The 27,998-nt window shown below is 31.9% G+C and overlaps 1 protein-coding gene and 1 long non-coding RNA gene across 3 annotated transcripts; both read right to left on the bottom strand.

The window, feature by feature from the left end:
• On the bottom strand, positions 1 to 27,635 carry LOC134691430 (uncharacterized). The gene is made up of 4 exons (XM_063551955.1): positions 27,546 to 27,635; positions 25,955 to 26,012; positions 4,980 to 5,075; positions 1 to 3,997 (listed from the first exon to the last, which is right to left on the bottom strand). Exons 1-4 carry the CDS (start codon positions 27,566 to 27,568, stop codon positions 3,935 to 3,937), a joined length of 240 nt encoding a protein of 79 aa, XP_063408025.1. The 5' UTR covers positions 27,569 to 27,635; the 3' UTR covers positions 1 to 3,934.
• LOC134691431 (uncharacterized) lies at positions 9,391 to 25,728 on the bottom strand. 2 transcript variants are annotated; one of them, XR_010102136.1, is made up of 6 exons: positions 25,392 to 25,728; positions 18,751 to 18,950; positions 15,731 to 15,848; positions 14,612 to 14,678; positions 13,662 to 13,809; positions 9,391 to 9,676 (listed from the first exon to the last, which is right to left on the bottom strand). It is a non-coding gene; the product is annotated as an uncharacterized LOC134691431 (long non-coding RNA). The 2 variants fall into 2 exon arrangements; XR_010102135.1 differs by having other exon boundaries at positions 9,393 to 9,676; positions 13,662 to 13,776; positions 25,392 to 25,724.
• Positions 27,636 to 27,998: the final 363 nt, after the last annotated feature.

Genomic DNA, 27,998 nt, shown 5'->3' with positions numbered 1-27,998 from the left:
TTCATTAAACCATTGCTAAATAATTATAAAACTATGCTTGTTAACCCTTTTTATTAACACTCATGGTGTAACACCACTAATTCGGGCCAGGCCAGAAAGAACATACCAGAAAGTAGTACATATTTAACACAAAATTGTTCCTACGCATGGACACAACTTTCAAAATATTTAAAATATTTTATTAATTTTGGAATCAAATGAAAGCTGCATGACTGGTGATCATTGTAGAACAATTTTGGACTGATAAATTTGAATAATAAAAAAATGGCATGAAATTTAAAAAGGAGGGTACATTTTGCCTTTTTGTCAGATCGGAAGTACCTGTTTTGGTACATCCGAAGTTCCAGGAACCAGTTCTTTCTTATATGCCATGTAAGGTATGTTGATTTTTTCAGTACATGACACCAGAAGGTGTTGCTTTGACATGCAATGATTGTCACTTTATTTGAACTTAAGATAAAAGAGCTTTAACCACTCGAAATTGAGGAATTTAACATAGAAAGCAATGGGGCCATTAATTAGTGGTGTACTTCCTTATATACAAAATGTACAAACAAATCTATAATAAAGCTGTTTATTCCATTTTGACAAAACTTTAGTAGTTTTTCTATATGAATTGGATTGTGAATAAAAATGCATATTTGCTTGCCAAAAAAAGTATATTCACCGCGCTAAACGTCACATGCTTTTACATGTATAATTTTGGTTAATAGGTTTGATGTACAATTGATTTGGGTAAATAATTTTTATAATAAAGATTTCTCTCGTAAATTGAAATAAAACCATCAATTTTGTTTCGGTAAATATGTGGATTAATTGACTGTTGAAAAACTGATAATCAGATATGTACCTCACCAAGAGACGGTTATTGTATAATACAAAATGTACAAAAAATTTAAAATCTAATATACACTTGCATAAAATAAATATCTATTCAATTCTATAATAAAGTTGAAATGATACTTGCATATATATACAAAATCACATCAAGTAGACACTGATTATAATACATAACATATATAAAGGTTGAGGATGAACATGGAGGCGGCCACTTTCAATTTAGACAAAAACCATCTGAAAAGTGACATTTTTCAGCATATTTGTTCGATTTTTCATATTTGAGCTTGAATTGGATCATTTTTAATGACTAAATTAGTTAAAATCTTTCACATAATTTAATTGAATCAAATGAAATAGACACTTTAAGTGTTTAAAAAGTGGTCAAAATCTTTCGTCAGATGAACCTGAAATTTGAGGCCAAAATCTGTCCTTACAGGACTACTCCTTTATCAAAAATATAATAAATAAGAGAAATGAAATAAGATATGCTCATGTTTTCCATTTTGAGTTTACATAAATATGGTTTCTAATTTTTGGTTAAAAAATTTATAAGGGTTCCACGGAATCCAGTGTCTCGCCTATTTTTACTGTTGATCGCAGGCTAAAAAAAATGAGGCAAAAAATCAATGAAAATATTCCTCTTGTTACTATCTTATGATTGTAAGAAGCTTCTGTCCAAGTTTGGTAAAAATCTAGGATATTTAATGAATCTGATAAATGTTTTGAAAACTTTAACTGCAGACTGCACATAATGTTAACTGGACGAAAATCTAAGTCTATTAAAACTAAAATACAGAAAAAATGGAGTTATCTTTTTACAAAATTTACTTCTGGATACTATCTTATGATCATAAATAAGCTTCTGTCCAATTTTGGTACAAACCCAGGATAGTTTAAGAAAGTTATTAAAATCTTTAAAACTTTAACCACAGAGTGAATGTAATGTTTCTCCGCAGAAAAATTAAGTCCATTTAAAAGTAAAATACAGATAAAAATGGATTTATTTTTTTACAAAATTTACCTCTGGATACTATCTAATGATCATAAACAAGCTTCTGTCCAAGTTTGGTACAAACCAAGGATAGTTTAAGAAAGTTATTAAAATTCTAAAAACTTTAACCACAGAGTGAATGTAATTGTCCACGCAAAAAAAACTAAGTCCATTTATAAGTAAAATATGGAAAAATGGAATCTTATTTTTACAAAATATACTTCTGGATACTATTTTATGATCATAAACAAGCTTCTGTCCAAGTTTGGTACAAACCAAGGATAGTTTAAGAAAGTTATTAAAATTCTAAAAACTTTAACCACAGAGTGAATGTAATGTTTCCCGGCAGAAAAAAACTAAGTCCATTTATAAGTAAAATTCGAAAAAAATGGAATTCTATTTTTACAAAATTTACTTCTGGATACTATCTTATGATCATAAACAAGCGTCTGTCCAAGTTTGGTAGAAATAAAGCATTGTTTAAGAAAGTTATTAAAATTTCAAAAACTTTAACCACAGAGTGAATATTTGTTGACGCCGCCGACGACACCGACGACGACGGAATGTAGGATCGCTTAGTCTCGCTTTTTCGACTAAAGTCGAAGGCTCGACAAAAAGCGGTTTTTAAATTCTCAAAAATTGCAAAAAAACTTTTGTTTATTTAAACTAAAATCAATGCTTTTGATTAGAAAAGAGCACCCTACATTCGAAAATGCATCACATTGTGTTGTTTCTTTTGTAAACTACTATATAAAAGTACACATATGCAGTGAACATTTACTATAAAAATGTACAAACAATTGAAAATCAAAATAAAAGTAAGCTTTCAATAACACACTTATAACATACATGTGTACGCAAATTTCAAACAATTGGCATCATATATAAATCTAGTATAATACAAACCATTCAATACCAAAGGCACAAATAATTAGAGTAAGGCTAGCAAACGCCTATCCTTGCACTTTTGCTTATACAATTTCCCCCAAAATAAAGAATCAACAAGTGAAACTGCGAGGTACTGCTCACTGATGATACCCCCGCCGCAAGTGGATAATATAAATAGTGTAAAAATATGCAAGTGTTCGGTAAACAGGAAGTTGTTGAGTGATGAATCTGAAAACGCATCACACAGTATAGCTGACTTATATAAATCCTGAAACCAAATCTCAGAAATCCTTGTATTGTAGTTCCTGAGAAAAATGTGACAAAAATTTTCAACTTGGCTATCATGTGTAAAATCATACAAGTGTTCGGTAAACAGGAAGTTGTCGAGTGATCAATCTGAAAACGCATCACACGGTATAGCTGACTTAGATAAACCCTGAAACCAAATTTCAGAAATCCTTGTATTATAGTTCCTGAGAAAAATGCGACGAAAAAATAAATAGTGTAAAAATATGCAAGTGTTCGGTAAACAGGAAGTTGTCAAGTGATGAATCTGAAAACGCATCACACGGTATAGCTGACTTAAATAAACCCTGAAACCAAATTTCAGAAATCCTTGTATTGCAGTTCCTGAGAAAAGTGTGACGAAAATATTCAACTTGGCTATCATGTGTAAAATCATACAAGTGTTCGGTAAACAGGAAGTTGTCAAGTGATCAATCTGAAAACGCATCACACGGTATAGCTGACTTAGATAAACCCTGAAACCAAATATCAGAAATCCTTGTATTGTAGTTCCTGAGAAAAATGCGACGAAAAATATTCATGGGACAGACTGACTGACGGACGGACAGACAGAGGTAAAACAGTATACCCCCCTTTTTTAAAGCAGGGGTATAAATATATAGATATGCTACCGTGTATGGATACCAAACACACCAACTATAAGCATTGATAATATGTACAGACTGGCTAGCATACACCTAGTATCACTACTTGCATACATCTAGTATCACTACTTGCATACACCTAGTATCACTACTTGCATGTACAAAAAAACTAAAATAGTGGTCTTAATTTACGAAATTTGACACCACCTTAGAGTAAATGGTAAATTCATGCAAGCAAATTCAAAGATAAGAACAACATGTTAAAAACAACTGTTTAAGTCACTTTCAATGTAAATCTGGAGGACACTTTACTGGCATATAATATTTATTTGATGACTGCTTTCATTATTCTTTGTCTTATTCTTTGTCTTGCAGTAGCTATTTCATTCTGAAAAAAAGGTGCCAACAGTTTGCATTACATTCATCCCTATTGGTTAATTACCTTTCATTACATATTAATATAGCTTATAATACCTCATGGCATAAATATTTTTAAAGGGGTAATATATACTAATGGAAAATGAAATTTGCATAGTTGGTAATGAGATATTAATGAGAATTTTCATTCATTTACTCCAATGTCATTTACATCAAAATACTGAATTATGAATTAACAAGAAAAAAAGCTATTAGTGTTTTCTCAGGAAAATTGCTGCATTTTGTCCCATTGTTCTCAAATTGGGTTATGCTTTCTTCTTATAGATCTTGCGCTTCAGTGTCGTTTGACTTAATATGTTTTTTCATGCATTTTCCTAAGCAAAATGTCTACCTTAATGTGACAATTCAATTGAAAGTGCGACTATTTAGCATGAAAGTAATTGTTCATGTCCCAGGTGAATTTCAACATAACAGATTCGTTTACCAAAAAAGTGTCCTGGATTATTTTCCAAAATGCAAATCAATACTATATAGAGCTCATGTTGTTATGTTATATGCATTAAATTTATTATCATTTGAACAAAATTAATGTCAAAATAAGGTCAAATGACTGTAAAGAGAAGTACATATAAAATGGAATCATATTTACAATTTCAATAAATATGTAATTACATTGCATAATTAACTTTTATATTTTCATTTTTGGTGTTTTAACACCATTTGAAGTACCACGTCTGGCCTTTTTTGTGATTCTCAAGTTTTTAATTGGCAGGGGAAGTCTGAGTACTTGGAGAAAACCACCTAACTTGAATAAAAAAAAAACCAACAATACTAGTAAATTAGAATAAGGATGATCCGATCAAGTGCACCAGCACCCGGTTTAATCTCACAATCTCAGTGTTGACTTGCTAGAAAAACAGTAAAGATAATTTAGACTACTCGTCCACTGAGACCCCCCTAATAAGATGATGATTTATTATATTGGTTCTTACCTTCGTGAAACACAAAGACTGTCCACCTGCTAAAGCTTCAGAATATAGGAGGACAAATACACCACAGTCATATCCGTTTTCTTGGAGACTTATTTTCTAGAGATACAAAAAAAAGATTTACAAATTACCTCTGATTTCAGAACATTGATTATTTTTTAAAACTTGTGAAAAGATATATCATATTAAAAAAGTTATTTGTGAAAAAAAATGTGAATAGATAGGACAATGGAATATCATAGTGAATAGTGTTTTCGCAAACAACGTCCCTGGTCATGTATACTATGTTTCAAGCTGATGGGAATATTAGCCTGGTGATCTGGAAGAACTAAAATGGATGCACTGATCGAAAACAGTATGCTAGTCTTCTATTATATGTGGGACAGGGCAGAAAACAAAATATAAAATACTGCAATATACAACATACACTGAATTACAGGCCAATTAGATGGGATTTGCACATGTAAATAATGGTGGGGTTAAATGTTATTGGTGACATGACAAGATCTTCCCTTAATCTTGGATAATGCTTTAGCAAATCTTTATAATATAAATAAGAAGATGAGGTATGAGTTCCAAACAGACAACTGTCCATCTAACTCACAATGTATTTAAAGTTAACAATTACAGTTCAAAGTAGGGCTTCGCCACAGATGAGCCTAGGCTCACACAGTTATAAAAGGCCACGAAATTACCAGTGTTTACAATTTAAAACAGGAAAACCAAAGATCTAATCTGTATACAAATTGAGAAACCAAAAATTGTAAATAAATCACAACAAAGGACAACCACTGAACAACAAATGCATATATATGCAGCGAGTTAAATGCTTAAGCAGGTGTGTCAACCTTCATTTTTACCTCATACATTAGAACAACATTAAAACATGAAAAGACACCATCAAATATTCATTGAAAACTAGTTATAACAAAAACAACACTTATCAAATAGGTATGATCCCAAATACAATCTAAACTACCATTTGACTTAAATGGGTGGGGGCTATATTTTGTCTAAAAGAATATTTATTCCCAATTTGATGAAAAAAAATATTTTGTTCAAACAGTTGACAAAAAAAAAATATTGAGTCCAGATTTTCCCCACACCTTTTAGTATTTAAGGAGTAAGTTTGGTAAGGGCCATATTTGGCCTCAATTATAAAGTTCATAGTTACAAGACAATAAATGTTTTAAGTTGCCTTAAAGACAAGTGAGAAAGTGAAACAGAACTGTTTTTGACAAAGATTAATTCTAACACGTTGGTTTTTACATCCCAAAAAGGTCAAGATAAGGGATTTTGTTGAAATTTGACAAAATCAGCTGGATTTCCACCAAATTAACATGATTAAGGACCAGGAAACATAGAGGGCAGGCGTCGACGAACTAAATATTCAAATAAGACATGTGAAATGTCTTCAAAAACATTATTTTAAAAGATCTACGTTGTCAACGTATGCGTTCTATGTTTTCTGTCCAATAATCTATGGAAATTTTACCCTTTTTCATTGAATTTTTCGTGAAAGATCAATATGAGTACAATTTGTGACGTCATAATGAACTGCAGAAACGTAAGTTTTTCAACAAAATGGCTTATTTCCTATCTAGTCACTGTACTAGCTATAAAATATTGGGATATTGGTCAATAAATCTGAATCTGAAATTTACGCTAAAAAAGGGTGCCATTTTAGGACCTTACCGAACATACTCCTTTTGGAAAAATATTATCTGATTGATAGTGTTGAAAAAAATTAGTATCAAAAGTGGTACCCGTTAAATAAACTATTCAAAGGTTACTACATATTATTAACACGGTAAAATTAACTTTTAATATAATAATTGTGTTGTTAGCAGTGTTCCAATACAATTAACGCCATAAAACAGGCAAAACAAAATTACGCAGTGATATTAAGGCACTTTACGAGAAAAATACGTTAAAACACATATTAATTTTAAACAATTTTAACTTAATATTGCCAGAAAAGAATTTCTTATCAGCAGTAATAGTGTTAATCATTAGAATCTAAATTTAATTTTTCACGGTTTGTTTATATCAAAAGTGAAAGTAGTCACGTGACCCGAGCAGCTACTGAAGGTGTTTATTTCATTTTCAACTCAAAAGTCCAGCGTGTTGCTGGAACCTTTCAACATAAAATAAAGCATCAATGAAATCGTCTGAATGTATATTTTCTGAAAAATGCTATCCAAAGTTTAAGCTATACTGACAAAAGGTAAAAACTGGTGTAAATCTGATGAAAAAAGGGATATTTTTACGATTTGTCCCGTTTACACCACTCGTTTTCATTAATATCAAGATATTTACGTGTTTGGATAGCAATTATCTGTTAAAAGAGACATTTCTCGTTTCAGAATGGTTACAATCCAGTCATTCTGTCTCCGGGAACACGCTGGACTTTTTAATATTATTAATCGAGTTTTATTGTGTATCGTTTCAGGGCCATTATCAATCGCTTGAATGACGTTGTATGAGAACACCTTGAACATTTGCGGACAGATCCAAATTTCCGGAGAAGTGTAAATACCGCGAAAACTTGAACTGATGGACAGTTTTGCGCCTTTAATACAATGTGTTTTTTGTATTTATTTTTATTGTTTATATATTATTTTAGTTATTCATTTGATGTATTAAACTTTTACTACTGCCAGAATTGAAAAAATAAATATTTTTGTGATCAGATATTTTTTTTGTCAAGTCCAAGTACGCTTTTAGGGGTGCTATCTTTTAATACTTTGTAAAATATACCCGATTTTGTGATATAAGATGCATCAAGTTGATAAATTTTAGAATGAATATTCAGATGTACAAATTCTATTGTCCCTCATTTCTCACTGCCCACTTTTAAAACTTTCCTACATATGGCCCTTGCTACCTTCGGCCCCTCCTTGTAGAGTAGAATATTATTTCCAGATTCATTTTTGAAGAGGACACCTTGAAATTTTCCACCAGCATATTTTGTTTAAATTTCAGTGTTTAAAGTTTAATTGATCGACTTAATTTCACAATAATATTTATATTTGACTTAGTTTTCCATCATTTGTGGAGAAACACCTACCTTATTCCAGCCATACCTTCATATATTCCTGAACATCAAGTTTACCTGCATCACCAACGGAAAGGTAATGTTCTGCATTTTTCAAATGAAAAAAATCTTCAACTAACAATCCACTCTACAGTATAAAGTGTGGAATAGTTCATAAAATATTCAGGTATAAGAACACGGGAAATTTTTGTTTGGAAAACAGGGTTGTGCCTGTTCCAGAATCACAGAATACAAACACGATTTGATTTTTAATTCCTATTAAGGGGTGCTTCAGAAAATACTATGTCCCAACCAAGGACCACACTAATTTTACACCCCCACCGCCCACAGAAAAAATAATAAATTAGAAGAATACTCTGTTCGCATTTAAAAAATAAAAAACACCAATTAATTATTATTCTTCCCTCGGGATGACATAGTATCTTCTGAAAAAAGATTTCTCCAAAAAGAAGTGGCCGTAAATTTTCAACTGTATTTCTGTATAATTTAATTTTGGATGTAACATGTCTTCTGATTGGCTGATGTCGTTCTGTTAATCAGCCCATAGAAATAATTTACCGACCATGCAAGGGCCTTTTAGCCAGTCAAGGTATTTAAAAACTTCCATTTGGCAGACATAGTTATGTCATGTGACTGATCATCATCAACGTCTTTTCATGATTTACTCTGGTTAAAAATTGAATGACGAATTAAATTATAGGAAATGACTAATATTATTTTCTGCCTTTTCTAAATGACATTTCACACTTTAAATTACACGTGTTATTTGGTGTGCACCACATTTTTTAATGTTATTTCTTCATAGACAAAAAAAATAAATAACAGTCATTCCTTAAATAAAGGGAGTTGAAGGTTTGACCCTGCCAATTCTGTGTGACTGTTCTCAGTCAGGAGCCTGTACTTTAGCAGTTGTCTTTTGTTGCTGTACATCATATTTGTTTTTCATGCATTATTTGTCATTTCTTGGCTTTTACGCATAGCAGACTATGCGGTTTTGTTTTTTCTCATTTTTGAAGGCCATACCTTAAGTAGCTAATTTCTGTGTCATATAAATGAAGATAAAATTGAGAATGGAAATGGTGAATGTGTCAAAGAGACACGGAACCGAACATAGAACAGACATAAAAGTTGTTTCATCATGTTCATAGGCATTTATATCATTTTTTTTTTTTTTATAAATGCCATACAACTTATTTTTTTTTCAAAACAACTTTAGTCTGAGATTGCAATATCAGGACCTGTCCCTCAATTTGGTCTTAATTTTTCTAAAGAAAACAAACAAACACTGTTTTTCTCCGTCATTTGATTACATAATATTATAGCAATTGTGAAAAATTCAACCTTTGAGATACAATTTTTTATTCATATTTTTATATCACAAGTTCACTAAAATTGTATTAATACCAAATTCATTTTATATTTCACTAAAATTGTATTACATGTATCAAAATTATTTCCCATTTCGCTGAAATTGTATTACCAAATTAGTAACACAAAGCTATAAAGCAATATTCATGTACATCAAATGCAAACTTGGATGTCCGATTTAAACAATTCAGTTGTAGTGGTAGTTTTTGGTCCTTTTGTTACTTTTCTCTGTTGGCTGCAACACATAAATACTACACTCTGGTTTAGAGAAAGTCTGAAATTAGAAATAAAATAATTACAGAATTGAGTGAATAACATAATACCTCAAGCTATACTGTATAATACATAATATACAAAGTATAGCAGTCTAAAATATTTGGCTTAAAAATGCTATAAATGAAAAAGTTCTTGAAACTGTCACATCGTCATTGGCATCTTAACAATGTGACTTTATATGTATACTCTGGATACCAAACATGAATACTTAAAGTATTTTTACTTTTAGTACGCTTCAGAGTGGTTTCAATATAGACAAAGAGAATATTTTGAGGCTCAGAATGTGACTATCTTGTTTATTTTTTTTGTTGAGAAATTGCATACCCCAAAAAATTAAATTATTGGAATTCAAAATGGTGGCTTTCATAGTTACAGACTGGTAGAACGTGGAATCTAACACCTCAAAATATTTGTCAACGTCAAATAAAAGTATCGTTACAAACTAATTGCATTAGAATGGATTTTAACCAATGAAGAACTGAAATAAATTGAACCACACGTTGATTTTTTTTTCTTCATACAATTGATGTCATGATGTAGAAAGGGATACATTGACAAATTACAAAAATATATGACATTAATAACAAATGAAATTATTAAAAGCATCAAGTTGAATAGAAGCCTTGATTCACAGATAATTACCAACCGATGAATCTAAACAAATCACACAGTATAGCAATGTTATTCATATGCATTAAAAATATACCAAATTTCATTAAGTGATTTATACATAGTTCATGAGAAAGATAGGACTGAACAGTGTATATATATGTATGGTAGACAAACATTACTTTCTTGACCTTTAAAAGCCCACCCACAATATGGTATGTGTTTTTCTCATTGTTGAAGGGCAAACAGTTGCCAATATTTGCTTCTTCCCATTTTTTTTATTAGTATATATAACAACTTGTGTACTTTTATCATAAAAATTCCATAAGCTATCACATGTATCTAACATTGCATATTAACCCTTAACCTTCAAGACCTTCCCCCTAAAATATATACTTACAAAATGAATTAAATTAATTTTAGGATGAACTACTGCAACTTTGCAAAAGTGATCATCAGCAGATCCACCAAAGATATAGAGACAATAAACTGGTGGAATACCCAAAAAGATAAAGAAAATAAGAAGGAGAGACTGACAAATAATATCAACATGAAAGATAGATACTACAACTATTCAATTTTTATGGAAAAGTACCCAAAAATGTATTTGAATTTTGATCAATTTAGAAGCAAAACCACAAAACTACAATCATATCTCTCAGACAAGAAATATTGGCAAAATCTTAACAAATCTGGACAGCAGCATTCTTTTCTTGGCCATTTTTCTCTTAAAAATTGGCTTTCACTTAGCTCCAATGAAAGGCTTCAACACCAGCTAGTCGACTGCAGACCTTGTTCAACTGTTCATTTCAACTTTTCAACTCTTCATAAATCCATAGCACCTAATTTTGAAAATGCACACCAGCTTTACGAACAAGGGACAGAAAACATATTAAAGATAACATCACCAAACAGCAATACCACTACCAAGGGAATGAAAGTAATAAAATCAATCGTCAACATCATCCAACCCATAGTAGAGCAACGTTTAGATATGAAATTTCCAAGACCCATTTCAGATTCCATCATGCTGTCCCCACCAGTAACACCAAAGGAATTGCAATCAACAAAAATTAAAGTTATGCAAGAAAGCAGGAAAAAAATCAATGAATCTTTCACCGACGGAGGAAATGACGTTAACAATTTCCTTTCTTCATCAATTTCCTTCCGTGAGCATGACAGGATCCGCCTCGGCAATTTTTTTGAAACCAAAGACAACGCCCAACAGAGAGTAAATAAGAGTCTAGAGAAAGAGAAAACTGGTAAGAGGAAACACAAAAACCACCATGGACAATTTGACTCTTACAGATTTGACAGAACAGAATTTTTAGCCGAGATTAAATCCAAAAATGAAGGGGACACGATCAACTGGACAGCTCTAGCCCGTAAATATCAAATGACCTGCAACGACAAATTTCCTGCAAACGGGGGGCAAATTATACAGGAATATGCTAGAAGCAAAGGAATTAACACCATCAAATTCAAATCAAAAGTTTATAAAAACCAAAGGGCATATTTTAGAAGGGTAAGGAGGGCAAAAAAAGTGGTTATCGTCAGCAGAACAAAGATTTCCCTCCCTACTCCAAGGCAGTCATCCCACTTGAAGAAAGATATAAAGGTAAAGATAGCTTCCGGAGACTTGTATTTAGGGGAAGAAATAGCACCAAAGGACATCATTTCAACTACAATAACAGATGGAAAATTGCAGCAGAAAACAACAGTTATACATGGTAGAAAATTCCCCCTCGTTAGACTGAGAAGAATAGCTTTGCAGGAACAGGTAAGCAGTGGAGTATTACGATATTTTAGTGACCAGGAATATGACAGCTTAACCATGGACCAACTTACATCTCGTTATATCAGGATCGGACAAAAACCACCAGCAGGAACTCTTTCAGATAAAATAGAACATCTAAAACTCACTGAAAGAACAAGAAAAATTAAACTATGGCACGACCACAGCTGCATCTTAAACCATTCCTATGTATGTTTCACCATCTCATGGCTATATGATCCTGCCAACTATTTTACTGACATAGAGTACCAAGAGAAGTATAAAGACCGTAAGCCAATTAATGTTCAAGGTATAGTAGAAAAACCAAAGTTATATATTTTCGGCCAATCAGGTAGCAGCGACGTAGAACAATCCAGTTACACTGCAGTTAGAATTGAAGACCTCCAAATTTTATCGGAACCTATCACAGCAGACAATGGTAATATTAAAATTTTTGATGTGATGCGTGTATTCAGCGGCGACGGTCCAGCAAGACAATTTGAAATCGGACAGCAGAGAGGTGGAAATTATCCCTGTGTATGTGGAGTTCACGCGAATGCTCATGGAAATTTTGTTCTTTGTTATGGCATTTCACCTCTTACACTAGATGAACGAGTCGGTTTAATAAAATCCACACGATGTTTCGAAGAACTGAAAAAGGGAAATTTAAATCCATTCCAAAATTTAAAGAAAGACGACCTCATAGAAGAACTAGAAAGCAGAGATATTGATATTCACAACATGTTACGTCCTGAACTACAAGAAAATCTATCCGCCCTACTTCATGGAATTTGCAGACCACCAGCTCTAATGACAACAAATCCTACTCTTTCAACCCATCATCTGAACTTAAACAACTATGAAATATTTGGCATGGAACCATTACATGATCTTTCCAATTTTATACAGAACATTATAACTGAATTACCATCCCATATAAGCGACAAAAAACTTCAAAAAGAATTAGAGGAATTTTCAAAACACACCATCGGAGATAAAAATCAAATAAAGGGATCCGATGCGCGCCTATACTTAGTAAAATTATCCCATTTTTTAGCTTCTTCACAACAGACTGATCCAAGCATAAGACAGATGATCGACTCGCTTCTTGAAATAACCAACATTTCGTATTCTAAGTACAACACCAGATCTCCAAAACAGATACTAAGGCTATATAATCAAAGCTTTCTTCTCGCGATAAATTGCAGAAACGTTGTCGGAGTCCCGTCTAAAATGACATCAAGGAAATTTTTTGGTAGTCATTTCCACAGTGTATCCATCCATCTTGCAGAAGTTCAAAGAATATTTAATTTAAGGTCCCTCGTAACAGAACAAGAAGAAAGATGTTTTGGAGATCTACGAAGAATTTCAGAAAACACCAGTAACCGTCAACCAAAAACCGTATGCGACAACGCAGTTCTTCGATTCACTTGTCAACAATCCAGCAAGCAGGACAGTATTTACATTCAAGAATCTATCATTCAAAAGCTCGCGAAACAAATTCAGGCCAAACCCAGAACTTTAATTCCTTCAATCATTCTTAATACAAGACCTATTTTATTACAAAGCCATCTGGAGAGGATAAGTGATTACATCTTACCTGGCGAAGGAGTTTGGTGGCATATGGAAGATGGTAACATGATCTTCCATGATGGTCCTGATGATGAACCTTTTCACATCGAAGGTCCAGATATGCACCACTTCCGGTCATCCTCCTATAAAGAAGAACATCAACAACTGAAAGACATCTGGGAAAAGGTTATAGAAAATTATAAAAGAAACATCATCACATTACCACTTCAAAGAATTAAGACGTTTGACAAAGATGGCAAAGTCGTGTATATAACACCAACTGAGACAGGTATGTATAAACTGTTTAAACCAATGTCAACTCCAAAATATTATATTATTGATGATATTTCAAGACTATTCATGAGAAATGCAATGAAAATTTCCCAAGCAACAACATAATTTAGATTATAATATTTTTTGATAAATCGGGTCCAGACATAACTGAATACTCTTGCAAAAATTCGAATTTTTTTGTTATATATACCTTTCTTAACTGATAAACTTTTGTTTTATGGCTGCATCTCTACTAATCAATCAAAAATAACTTTATGATTAAGGATATAAAGAAAAGACGTGCTTGTTCATGTTTGGAATTAATTGTGTTCCTTGTTTACAAGCATGTTTAAAATCCAGCTCAGTATAACAATCGTGTACAAAGCAATGTAGAATATTGATTTGCATGTTCTCAATTTGAATTTGCAAATATTTTGCTGCTAGAAGTTTTAAAGACCTTATATTATATATTCATCATCATACATATATTTGGAAATCTAGGTATTTTTTCGAATAATAATTTCATGATTTTTTTGGTGAAAATCTGGTATTTGATACATTTTAATTCTTACTTGTTTGACAATATTTCAAGTTATGAAAGTTATGCCTAAAGTAATAAATGTTAAGTGAAAAATAACTTAAAATTCTTTTTAGATGTTATTATTTAATTCCTTAAAATTGCATCTTAATACTGTATAAACTTACCAGAAACTACTGATGTTTTTTGTAGACTTGCCATCTGAGTCAACAGACAACTACCAGCACAACATACCTGTACAAGGTAAATGATAGATTTAAATGTTTCTCAATACTTAAACAATCATGCTAATATCAGTGATTAATCTTAAGGTAGATAGGGTGTCTTCTTCAATCGTTGATTTCGGAATACCAGAAAACAAGGTCTATATCTTTAATAGAATGTGCAAATTTTGAGAGTAGTTGGTAATTCATGTGTAAGTACTTTTATTTCAATATAGAAAATGACATGTTGTATCATATTTGTGGTTGTATTTTACAAAAAACAGTCAATTTTGTTAAATTATTTTTTTTACTAATTTTGCAAAATAAGGGGAGGCAACTCAAATGCAAGGGCAGATAATTCAGATTAAGGTACTTTAACAATGGAATGTTTTAGGAATTTACCTGTTTTATTAAGTAGCAAGAAAACGGGTCTGGTGACCACATTTTTTTCTTTTTCTTCACTAAAAGCCTACTATTAAAGTTATATTCTCATAGGTTATTTCAAAATTCTATGGCGTAGATTATGATTTATTGCAGAAAATTGGGTTTTCCGTGCATACTCTTTACAAAATCTGTCAATTTTGAACACCATGTAGCGTGAAAATAAGCCCAGTGATCATTCTTTTTATTGTTTTTTTTTACGGACAATTTTTATGAATCACAACACAAAAATAGTTCTTTGTATTATAAGTTATAAATGTGTCTTTTTATCTTCTTATTATGATCTGGAAAAAATAAACTTGATCGTTGGTTTTCCTGTTTGAATGGTTTAACACTAGTAATTTTAGGGCCCTTTATAGCTTGTTGTTCAGTGTGAGCCAAGGCTCTGTGCCATACATTAACCTGTAATCATTTACTTTTTAAAATTGTTATTTGTATTTGGATGGAGAGTTGTCTCATTGGCACTCGCACCACATCTTCCTATATCTATTGACCAATTTGTGTACTGTCTTTCATGTCAATTGTATAGCATATATATATATAATTATGTCTATCGCCTTTAGCAAGATCAACAAAATCAATTTTGGACAGAAAAGCTGTTTCTGTTCAGAATGATTAAGCATCATAATTGTAATTCCTTACCTGCATTTTTTTTTCTTTTTTTTCCATAGAATTTCAAGGCAGTAGTGGCACCATAGAACCTGCCAACGAGGATCAACCATCAACTTCGCCGGAAAAGAATTTAGAACAAGGTATATTACTACAAAGGAAATAATGTATTAATATAATATTTATATTCTTAAAAGGTGTGTGTTAACTTCATTGATTGTTTATTGAATATAAATTCAATCACCAATAAAGTTCATTTAGCATATTAAAAACACAGGATTATAAATACCAAAATTATTCAGGTAAGAAAGGTACAGCCTTCAGGTTAATATCCTAATCATAGTTTGCCCTTTTTGTTGACACTTTAGTTAACATTCCTTTCAGAAAATGTTATGTAATGTAATCTGCATAAATTTTATTTCAGTAATCTACATAAATTTTATTTCATCTGAACATTTATCATAGATCCAGATCAAATTCCAGACATAGAAAATGAACTTGAGACCAGAGAGGAGACCAGAGAGGAAACAGAGAGGAGACTGCTTGAGAACAGCAACATTAAACATTTGTACAAATCACATATGAAAGGTAATTAAATACTTCAAATCAAGTAGAGATTCAAATTGATGTGACCATTAAGTAACCTAGAACAAAATTGTATTTTACCACAAAAAAAAAATCCAGATTCATACAGACACCCATACCAGGAACATGCCTACCTAATAACAGTGTTGGCATAGCGTACAAAAAAGACTTCTAAAATTCTTCTGCACTTTTTTTTTTTTAATTGATGGACATGATAGATTTATTCCTGCATCATTAACATACATACATTGTTCCTACATGATGCCTTTAATAAACATTTTTTTTTTATATTCTTGTACAAATATATAAACAATAAGCAGCTGTTAATGACATATAATTTTATATGTATATATAAATAAACCAATATTACATGCATGCAAATACTTTTCTACTTTGTTTTGTCATAGAAAAAATAACATTTCGAGATTTGTTGACCAAATTATGTTGAATGAAGTATAGTAACCTGTAGTTTTTTTTATTCTGGGTTGATTTGGTCTCTAGTGTAGAGATATCTCATTGGCAATCATAACACTTCTTTCTATTTATATAACTGCACATCATTCAGATATACAGGACATATATATAAAATATGTTTTAATTTCAGTTTTGAGATGGGTTGAACAACCTTACAGCACTGATGCTCATGAAAATCCGATGGTCAAACCTAAAAAATTACCAGGTAGGTTACACAATCATCATTTTCTAATACTTATCAGATATTACAGCTAATTTCCTAATGCATGTAAAGCAAAACTTTGGTTGGCTTGCTTGCTTTGTTTGTATTTGTTTAAACAAGCTTTGTAAACAAGATTGACATCTTTAAACAATATATACAGTGAAACTTCTCTAAACCGGTCCCTCTTAATACCGGTTCTCCCTTCATATCGGCCAAATCAACAAGTCCCGGCCGGCGTGTATGTAAATAAACGGTCAGGTAACCTTATAAAACCGGCCACCCCTTTAAACCGGATACCGGCCGTTATTTGTGTATTTGTGCAATCAAAATCAATAAAATATCACCTCATAAAACCGGCCTTCTCATTTGTAATCATTAGTCCATACACAATACTGTTATATAAACAAACAAGTTAATCCGGTCAATTAGACACCTGCATGGTCACTGAGTAGTGTTTACCTGTCAATGTCAAATCAATACCAATACCCGAATAAATCATCGGTTGAGAGATTATGATCTTCACCCACGCTAATCAATGATGATAATTCATTTTCATTAAATGTTTTAGCTGGGCTCCTTTATTTGATCATTTAAAAAAAATATGTTTTAGGCATTTACAGAAATTAATATTGATGTTTTCTTTAAACTGATGACACACGCTTTTATTAGTGCTTTTGTGTTTGTGTATTGCTTTTGCGGAAATGATTTTAATATCTTTAAAAACATCGTATGGTACCGATGATAATTTTGAGTTGATTATATGGAAATGTTTAAGACCTTCACTGGCCTTCAGGTCCTTGATGAATTTTTTCAATAACATTATATATTGATATTAAAACTGTTTTGTTATATAGTTGCATTTTATTTGTTATTCCTGCAAAATAAAAAATAATAAAGATACAAATGATGTTTTAATATTTTTTTCATAATCAATTTGGAATACAAAGCTAAATTTACACAACAAAACACACTTAAAGATTGAGGTACAATACATGGTAAAAAAATACAAATCCACACATATTGAAGGGAAGTAACTATTATATTGAAGGGAAGTAACTCTTGCTTATTTCAAATTCAATAAACCGGCCACCCCTGAAAACCGGCCGAATCCCGTGGTCCGACGGGCGGCCGGTTTTGAGAAGTTTCACTGTATAGTCAAAGTTTAACCTGTATATATAATATTTGAATTTAATTGGGTGTTATCCTAATGATTCTACAATATAAAAATAAAGCAAGCAAGATAACTAAAGTCTTGCTCTGCATGCTTTAGGAAATTAGCTGTAATCATATATTGAAGCCAATAATGGCTTTATAATGTTAGATTGCTGTTAATCACACCTTTTTCAAAACAAAACCTTTGATTTCAGCTAAGAAGCCAATATCATGCAAAAGGAAATTATTTGATTCTGAAATTTCCAACCAAGAATTTGGTAAGTAGTAAAGTATTAATAGTATTACCTAAACTTTAATGATAAGTTAATTAGAGCAAAATAAGAAGTAAAATACCATTTCTGAAGAGCTATTTCTTAATCAAATTTGTAACTATAAATACAAAAATTAATCACTGATTAATATAATGCATGTCGATAATTAATATTGTTACCAGTTGTGTGCTTAATTAAAGATTATGATAAGAATGATAGGTATGCAGCATCTCATATTTTAGGGATAAAACATACATTTTCATGTAGCTATTTTTGTAATTTAACTAAATTAAAAGAATAAATAAAGAATACTTGTGAAAAGGGATGTACGTAAAAATTCAGTATAATTTTACTATGATGGTATTTACCTTTTTATGCTTCAGCACCACGTAGAAAGAAGACAACATTCGATCTGGTTGTCCAACTACTCGGCCCATCATCAGATGTGGATGACTGCATTAAGTACAGGGAATTGAAGCTAAAACACCCCGGTCATAAATCCTTCATATCAGCTTTTGATCAATCTTTCTCTAAGCTACAGATCGAGGTCAGCAAAAGGTATTTTGCCCTGAAAGATAAAACAGCAAAAGATGATGGAAAGGAGAACAGGGAGAATCTGTTAGCCGACAAGGAGATTGCTCAAAAGCTGCTTGATCACTGGGGAGTGTACTACTTTTAATGTCCAGTGCACTACATAATAATTCTTAAAATGTTTAAATGTTGCATATAAAATAATTTTACTAAATGCCATACCTACTTAAGTTATAAAATAAAGAGATGTAGTATATTTGCCAATGAAAAGTTTAGCTCAAATTGTCTAAAAGGACATGCATGTAGTTTAAAGCAGCTATTGGTCACCATGAAGCACAAGAAATTCAAGAAAAAACAATTTTCTCAATTCTACTTTATCAAATACTACCTTTATAGCATTTGACTATAATTGTTATTTCTTAAAAACATCTAATGTAGGTGCAAGTTATGTATCATAGCATTTTTAATAGATATAAGTAGATCTACGTGGTTTGAGTGCCAAGGAGACAACTCTCTCATCCAAGTCACAATTTGTTAAAGTATTTATAGGTCAGTGATGTCTTCAACACAGAGCCTTTGCTCACACCAAACTGCAAGCTATAAAGGGTCCAAAAATTTGACATTTGTAAACCAATTTTAATTGTAAAACCAACGGTCTTAAAATAACAAGAAAAACTTAAAATCCACATCAACAAACGACTACAACTTAACATCAGGTTCCTGACTTAGAACAGGGGCAAATACATGTAATGTGTTTAAGTTCAGATAAATTCCATATTTTTTAGCCTCTTGGCAGTTGTTTAACTGCAAGTGGCAAATATCACATGCATATTAGGACTAGAACATATTTATGTTATATGCTTTAATTCATACTAGATAACCACTACATTAATGCACATTTAATAGTGAATTGATCAATCATACAATTATATAATTAGTACTTTAATATGTTAAATGGTGCACTGGATATGTTTTGTATGTGCACCCTTAATGGCTTGGATCATAAGGCTATTTTCATAAAGGCAACATATATATAAGGGGACGGGGTCAGGTTGTTAAGAACATACCCTGGTTACACTTTGAAACAGGGAATTATAACAAACTACTAAAATATGTGTGTTGAATCCTCAGAATAATTCCTACTGCAGATGTACATGATGTATCACGATAAGGGTAGGAAAATTTATACATTATGTAATAGGAGGCAAGGAATAAGGAAATGTGATATAATTGCAAATGACACAACTATTCTTGGTAGATCGACTAGAATGTTATTTCCCATTAATATAAGCATGATAAGAATAAGGTAATGTGATAGGATTGCAAATGACACAATTATTGTTCATAATACATGTATGTATAGTCATAAAATCAGAATAGAATATAATTGTAGATTATTGTTTGGGAGGGCCTTTAACAATGAGCAAAACCTATACCAGGAAGCAAGATTCAATTCAAACCAGTAAATATATTGCCTGATTTGTACAAAACAAATGGTAATTTCAATGGCTGCTCTTCTATGTGAACCTTAATCACAAACTGACCTTCGATAGGTGCATTTACTTAAACCTTGTTGCAACTACCGGTATATTCATTTTCAAAGCCTGCCCCTGTAGTTTTAAATAGACCTTGTGGTTAATATGAAAGGATTTATGAGAGGGAAGTCTTCAATAGACAGACATGGCTGATACTGTATTCATCTTTAGTATTAACTTTTTGAAATTAATATATTTTGTAATTAAGTCCAGAAGACTGCATACCGGTATATGTTAATCTGAAGAACAACCTATCAAGAATATAATATTGAGACTTATAAGTGGAAAAAAATAGGAAACTGAAGTCATTTACATGTTTGATTTCAAAATAGTTTCATTCAAATACAATTTTCAAATATTTTAGGTGTATAATGAGAATATTAATTCAAGTTTGGTTTAATAATAAGCATGGTTGGAAGCTTTTTCCTAAATTCTTTTTTTAAAACCGTGAATACAGCATCAGCCTCATTGCCTGTACTTAAGTTACCGCCACGAGTACAACCAGAGATTCCTATACCAAGCTTCCAATAACATCAGGATGATACCGCTGTCAAGATATGACAATGATTTACTCAATAATCCCAGGGGTGCAGAAATTCTCAGTTCAACCCATAGGACACATTTATGTAACAGGACAAGTATCTTTAAAGAAGTTATAAGACAACATCTGAATTTAAGAGTCCTTCCTTTAACTATCAGATATGACTAGTATACTATCGGTCAGTGTGGGATTCCGCGCTATACCATAATAGGAAAAGCTAGGTCATTGATAGGATTCTGAAAGTATTTTGGGTCAGTGTGGGTTTTTCTACGCTATACCCTTATTCAAATTCTTTGCTCAGAAGGAAATTTTGGAAGAGACTCAAAGATCATGAAACACCTAATCAACCATGTATCTTGAATTTAGACAGAGACCCCTGTACAGACTTGCTAGATGAAAGCATAAGCAGACTGGATGGTGTATTAGACTTTAAGTACCAGCAGACACCCCTGGGATACGACAACATAGTTTACCGGATATGACTTTTCTCTTGATTCGACACAATTAATGAATATGACTTGACTCAATAATGTAAGACAAGTGATTTAACTTCTCATCTAGGATTTCAGTTTAAAGATGTTAATGTTTTGTACACAGTTCTTGTGGGCATTAAAAATTTCTCCTTTTGAAGAGTTAAATTTAAAATATTAATAAATAACGATCCAAAAAATAATAAAATAATTCACAGGACAAGGTATTAAAAAAATAAGGCCCAACAAGAAAATCAGAATGACTGGCATAAATGACTTATATAATTTTTTTTAAAATTGCAAATTATTTAGTCTTTGTGTTTCAAAGAAGCCTGAAGGTGCAATTAAAACAGTGGTTTCAAAGAAGAAGTAATGAAAACAGTGGTTTCAGAGAAGATGTGAATGGCATTTAAGTGTTTACTTGCTGTGTAAAAATTCTCAATGCTTCATTTCATGCCATATTTTGTTTTGCAATATTTCATCAGTCCAAGTCAAGCACCATCAGGAACTTTGAATATTAATTCAAACTGATATTTTTCTCTTCCTGGATATAAAAAGTTTTATAAATAGAGTAAATGATAAATATGAGAGTAAGTCATATTCTTTCTTAATTCAAATATAGGTCAATGTTTAAAAAATATCAATAATGTCTACATGTAACCTTATTCTTCAAATGATGGCAAGCATAAAAACTGCATTTAATTTGTTTAAAAAAACGTAAAAATAACAAGTACATTTTGTAATTGAAATCAGTATTGTTTCTTCAGACTAAAATAATAAAGGTTGGCTTCAAACATGGGAAAGTTTAATACATACATGTAAATAGAAAATTTAACTAATTTTTACACAGCCATTTTGATAAAAGTTAAAAGTATAAAAAAAAATTCTCTTGGACTGAATTTTGCAATGTGGTGGTGGGTGGGGAATGCAGCCAAGATATTTAAAATCTTGCCAGTCACAAGCCTGGAAGGAAGGTAGCTTCGATGGTTATGGAAGTAACCTTCTGAATGCAGAGTGAACCACCATAAGAAGTTGAGCGTTATTTTTCAGAATATATTATAAATTTGTAAATAAAAAGAAGATTTTGTCTATCATCTTCATTATAGTTTACTTTAATATATAAATTTGCTTTGAAAATAAACTGAAACATATATCTAACATATTTATTTTATGATTTGATCGATCTGTGATGCTTGAATATGTTGATTCAGTTTTGTATGTGTTGGAAGTCAATTTCAAAGATTTCATTGGTCAACCTAATAAAAAATGTTCAATAAAATACAAATCCTCCTTAGGCTAGTACGCAAGCTTTAAACAAACTACAAATGCAAGAAACCACAAAAGAGATGAATCCACAGCATATTATAATTTTGTAATTCTTTTGAAATTTCACTTCATGAAAACTCTAAGGCACTAAAATTTCAGATATCCAATGCATGTGTGTACAGAAACAACCTTTACTTTTCATGCTTGTAATAATATTATGAAAATAATTCAAAATAAAATTCAGGAGATTTGGTATAATTGCCAATGAGAAAAACTATCCAAAAGAATCCAAATGACCTTGATTTAATCAATTATAGGTATATATACAACCTTTAACAATGAGCTGAAACCATACTATGTAGTAAGAGGGCTTATATTATCGACAAGTCAAATCAGAATTGTACTCATCCGGATAAAAATGGTAATCAGCGATATTTGTATAATATATACATATAAAATCAGAAGATGTGGCATGCCAAATATCCAGGGGGAAAAAATCAAAGAGAAGTTCACAGTTTAACTAAATGTCACAGTATGGCCTTCAAACTTGAGACAAACCCAAAAGGGGGAATAGGCCCTTTACCAGGACTCGAGGATCAGGTGTTTTTAAGCTCCAGATTTACCCAGGACTCCGGGATGCAGCTGGAATTCTTTTTTTTCGAATTACAGGATCAGGGATTTTTATTTTATTCAAATTCGGGACCTCAGGATTTTGTGTTTTTAAGCCCCGAATTTCGGGATCATGAACCCTCCCATGGCCATATCACATATAATATAAATAAGAAAATGTGGTATGATTACATATGAGACAACTGTCCACAAGAGACCAATTTCGCACAGAATATTTTTCCCTCAAAAAGGGGGGGGGGGGGGGGGGGGGGGGGGAGGGGGGGGAAACCCTTATGAATTTTATTCACCATCTATGGATCCATAGGGGTTCCTTAGTTAACTGTATAATGAATTTATTGCATGCTAGACTGTTTCTGCTGCGTTTTGATAAAAATAAACAATTAAACACAACATTAATAGATGATGTCACCATTAACGTGCCATTAACCCCTATTATGGTCTCATAGGGGGTCACCACGTGGCGGCTTTAAACCAATCACAATGTGATACATGTAGTTTACCCGCTGTGCGATAAAAGCCTATATTGGAACTTTAATGACCTTATTTAATTTATATTTTTGATAGCTTTCCAATATTTTGACATATTCTCAAGCTGGAATTTGAATAAAAGACTTTTTCAATGACTGCTAGGCACTAGTATGATAAACTTGACAAGTACAGCTGTAAATAAAAAATTGAACCAGCAAGTTTTAAAAATCTTTACTTAAAACATATAAATAAAATGACGGAAAACGCCTTTTTGCTATCACTGAACTACACTGCAGTATATACATATTATATATATGTTTAAGGGTCAGCTGAAGGATGCCTCTGGGTGCTACAGGGGATTCTCACTGTATTGAAGACCTATAAGGCTATTGGTGACCTTCTGCTGTTGTCTGTTCTATGGTCGGTTGGTGTTTCTTTGTAATATTCCTAATTTCAATTCTCAATTTTTACTTTAAACTAGTAGTCAGAAAGATTTTTGGTGCAGAATATATATACCTATTCCAGTAGCACATAATACCAAATATGATATGTGTAAAGGAACCAGGTCTTGCAAGGTTATATGTATATGTATTTTAATTAATACTGTCTGGGTGTCCCACAAAATATATTTTATTAGAGCGGCCATAATTATTTTGACTAAAGTAAGACAATATGTTACTGCCAGATTGCAATGAGACTTGCCTATTAACCAGTGACCAAATGAGGTAAATATTAGTGACCATTGGTCCTAACAAAAAACAAAACCATAACTTGTACCAAGCTATTATACTAAAATAAGGCCTAGTCCAAGTAATTATGACGTCTGGAAAGGCTATTTTAATTTTTATCTTCGCTGCTAGGAAGGTGTCCCAGAAAAAAATTAAAATATCCTTGCCAGACGTCATAATTATTTAAACTAAATGAAATAAGGCCCAGACAAAACAAAACATAAACAAATTCAAACAAAATACTGACAGTCTAATTTATCCACACGACTACAAAAGAACAAATATGATATTCGCATACTGACTTCAGATGCACATACAGAATAAGGTACATGTATGGTTAGTTAAATATGTTACAAGAAAATGAGGGGGGGGGGGGGGGGGGGGGGGTTAAATCCTCCTCTTCATCAATTAATTAAATAAATTATGACTTTTGTAGGGCTAATTAAATTCTTATCTATGATATTTTAATAGGCTGATTTTTTTTGTTACTAAATTATAAATTGATCACCAGAAATGATTTATCTGAACTAGGACAAGCAGGTGCTCACAACAAAACAATAACAATTGTTACGAAGCAACCCTGTGACAGTGCCGTAACTATCGGGAATGCAAGTGGTAGTATACGTACAAATTCATTTCATCCGCTCCTCTATCAATTTAAAAATGAAAGTCAATTATACCTTTCTTAATTTCCCCCATCTGAACACGTGTAGCATGTTTGCCAAAGTTAAACTCGTTATTTTCTAACTCTCCACCTTTTCTCATCTACTAAAATGGATGAATTACAAAGTAAACAACTTACATTCATTAATGCTTACATATTTTGTAGCTGTCACTTACTTTTGTCGGTATATTTTCACACATTAGAGAAAATAATTGCTCCGGCAAGGTGCTTCCATTCTGCAAACTTCCAAACATCTAATGACGGCGATTTGGGGACGATCGGCTTCTCATTGGTTGTTACTCGGAAGTAGGCGGGGTGTAATCCCGGCAATAAAAACATCTATTGCAACCATTTATTATATATTTTCATCAAAAAAATGCCGTAATCTTGTTTTAATAATTAAATGACATCATACCAGTATCCCTTTTTTATCCGATTGCCTGCATGCAATTTGTATTTTACAATTTTATCGATGGACGCTGCTCACGGAGTCCGCCATTGATGAATATATAATGAGGTAATTGCGGAGTTACCTACCCCTGACAAAAATTCGACGAAATTGCCTTAACATCACTGCGTATGGGAGGAAGAAACAGACAGACACACACACAATCAGAAGTAAAACTTTTTTTTTTTGTTGAGTAACTTAAAACCTAATATTAACAAAATAATAAAATCTCCCTGGCACAATTAAGTAATACCAAAAAATTTTTATACTTAATTATTGTTGATTACATACATGTTTTAGTTTCTTTGTGTAGCTAAGATCTATGCTGAATTCTTTTTTATACAGGGATCTGAAACAAATATAAATTAAATAATTATTATATAAACATGAAGATTAAAAGATCCTGAATCAATCACCCATTTTTTTTTCTTATGAAACAAGAGTGCACACGCTGAAATGTCTCGCCTTCTTTACTAATCATTGATATTATGTTGATAGACCTAAATATAAAGCTTTACTACAACTGTCACATAAACATGATAAACTCAACATTAAACAAGAAAACGAAACATTGATCAATGAAACATTAAAATGAGGTCAAGGTCAGATGAACCATGCCAGGCAGACAGGTACAGGTAACAATTTTTCAATACAACAAATGAAATTTACTTATTGCTTATAAATTAAGAAAAAAACAGACCAAAACACAAACACTTCACACTCAGCAATGAACCGTAAAAATGAGGTCAAGGTCAATTAAAACATACATAACAGACAATTAGATCATAAATATTTTCATACACCAAATATAGTTGACCTAATGCATAAAGTATTGGAAAAATAGACCAAAACTCAAAAACTTAACTTTGACTACTAAACCATGAAAATGAGGTCAAGGATTTGTTCAACTATTAATTTGATTTTAAAATGGGCGTCAAAAATAACGCTCTTGAAAAATGGAAAAAGAAAATTATCTAGATGAAAATTCAGATCATGAGAACTATATAGTCCAAAAACACATTTCAAGGGGACATTGAAACTCATACAGAAAACAGTTTGTTAGTATGGAATGTAAGAAAGCGGTTTAACTTGGTTATTTTGCCAAATAACTTTCCCTGTGTTCCAACAGTCCCTGAAATTCATTGGTCTCTACAGAGTAAACTCGATAAAGTCTCGGAACCATTTTAAAAATAAAGTGCTAGCATTGTAATCGTATAAACCAGGTATCCACAGGACAAAAATTTACTTATAGGAATGAAGCCTAATAAAAATATCGAAGGCTGAGATATCACTAGTACTTTTGGGGCTTGCTGTTCAGTGTGAGCTAAAGCTCTGTTTTGAAGGCCGTACTTAGACCAATAATTGTTACCTTTTTATATTCATTTGTGACGTGGATGTCGAGTTGTCTCATTGGCACTCATACCACATTTGTTTTCTTATATTGAGTGTGTAAGTTCAAACACAATCTTTAATAATTAGCTTCCTTGCTAGCTTAATCGTAAAGTCATTCCCAGGTATGGTAAACTATAGCATCCTCCTTACAGAGTAGTTTTAAAGTTCACTGGGCTAATAGATTGGGTAGCTGTCGCACTAGTGTATTCTCAAAGGAAAGTAGTTTATCTAACATTCTTTTTTTATATAATGATGACTTCATACTTCAGCTGACAAGGAAGCTAACCAAAGTTTTGTTTAACCTTCACACTCAAGTCTGATGGCTGTGTTCTTATTTTGAATAACTTACTGATAGTTTTTGATTAAACAAATAGAATGAATCTGGTTCTAGACCTTACCTGTAGCAGTTATAATCTATAATTTTACTATGTTGATGAATGTATTCTACATATACATGATATATACAATTATTTCAGACAATATATATTACCGTATGAATTCCACTGCCTTCATGTTTATTACCCCAGATGAATCCAAGACAAATACTGTTTGATTTTTGGACTGAACAACCTAAAGTAATATAATTGTAAATCATAAAAAAAATGACAATAAACTACAGAAGCATATATAGCGCCACACAGGTTTTCTACATAGAAAATGTCTGTACATGTACCTGGTCAAGAACATGACTGTTATTTTTCAGTCATTTTGTCATTTGACATGTTTGATGATTTCGAGCCTTTGTATAACCTTTCCCATTTTTAATTCCCCTTGTTTTTTTTTATTTACTTTTTAGAATATACATCTTTGGTTAAACTGAAGTTGTTGCACTATAAATCTAAAAATGCACCACATAGTATAACTTGTTATGAACTTGTTGTTGATGTTATGAACTTGTTGTTGATTCCAGATTTCAAACAGTTATAATATGTAGATCCGGAAG

This window comes from Mytilus trossulus, chromosome 11 (assembly GCF_036588685.1).
Source record: "Mytilus trossulus isolate FHL-02 chromosome 11, PNRI_Mtr1.1.1.hap1, whole genome shotgun sequence".
Classification (NCBI taxonomy): domain Eukaryota; kingdom Metazoa; phylum Mollusca; class Bivalvia; order Mytilida; family Mytilidae; genus Mytilus; species Mytilus trossulus.
The sequence above is the reverse complement of the archived record's forward strand: the minus strand, read 5'-3'. Positions and strand labels throughout refer to the sequence as shown.

Bases quoted from the DNA above. Each gene is read 5' to 3' on its own strand.
- LOC134691430 (XM_063551955.1), bottom strand. From the start codon at position 27,568: ATGAAGGCAGTGGAATTCATACG. The intron at 5,076-25,954 runs GTATGTAATCAA...TTGTATCTCTAG, and splicing joins ACACAAAGAAACTAAAACAT to AAAATAAGTCTCCAAGAAAA. The intron at 3,998-4,979 runs GTAAGAACCAAT...CCTTTTTTTCAG, and splicing joins AGTCTTTGTGTTTCACGAAG to AATGAAATAGCTACTGCAAG.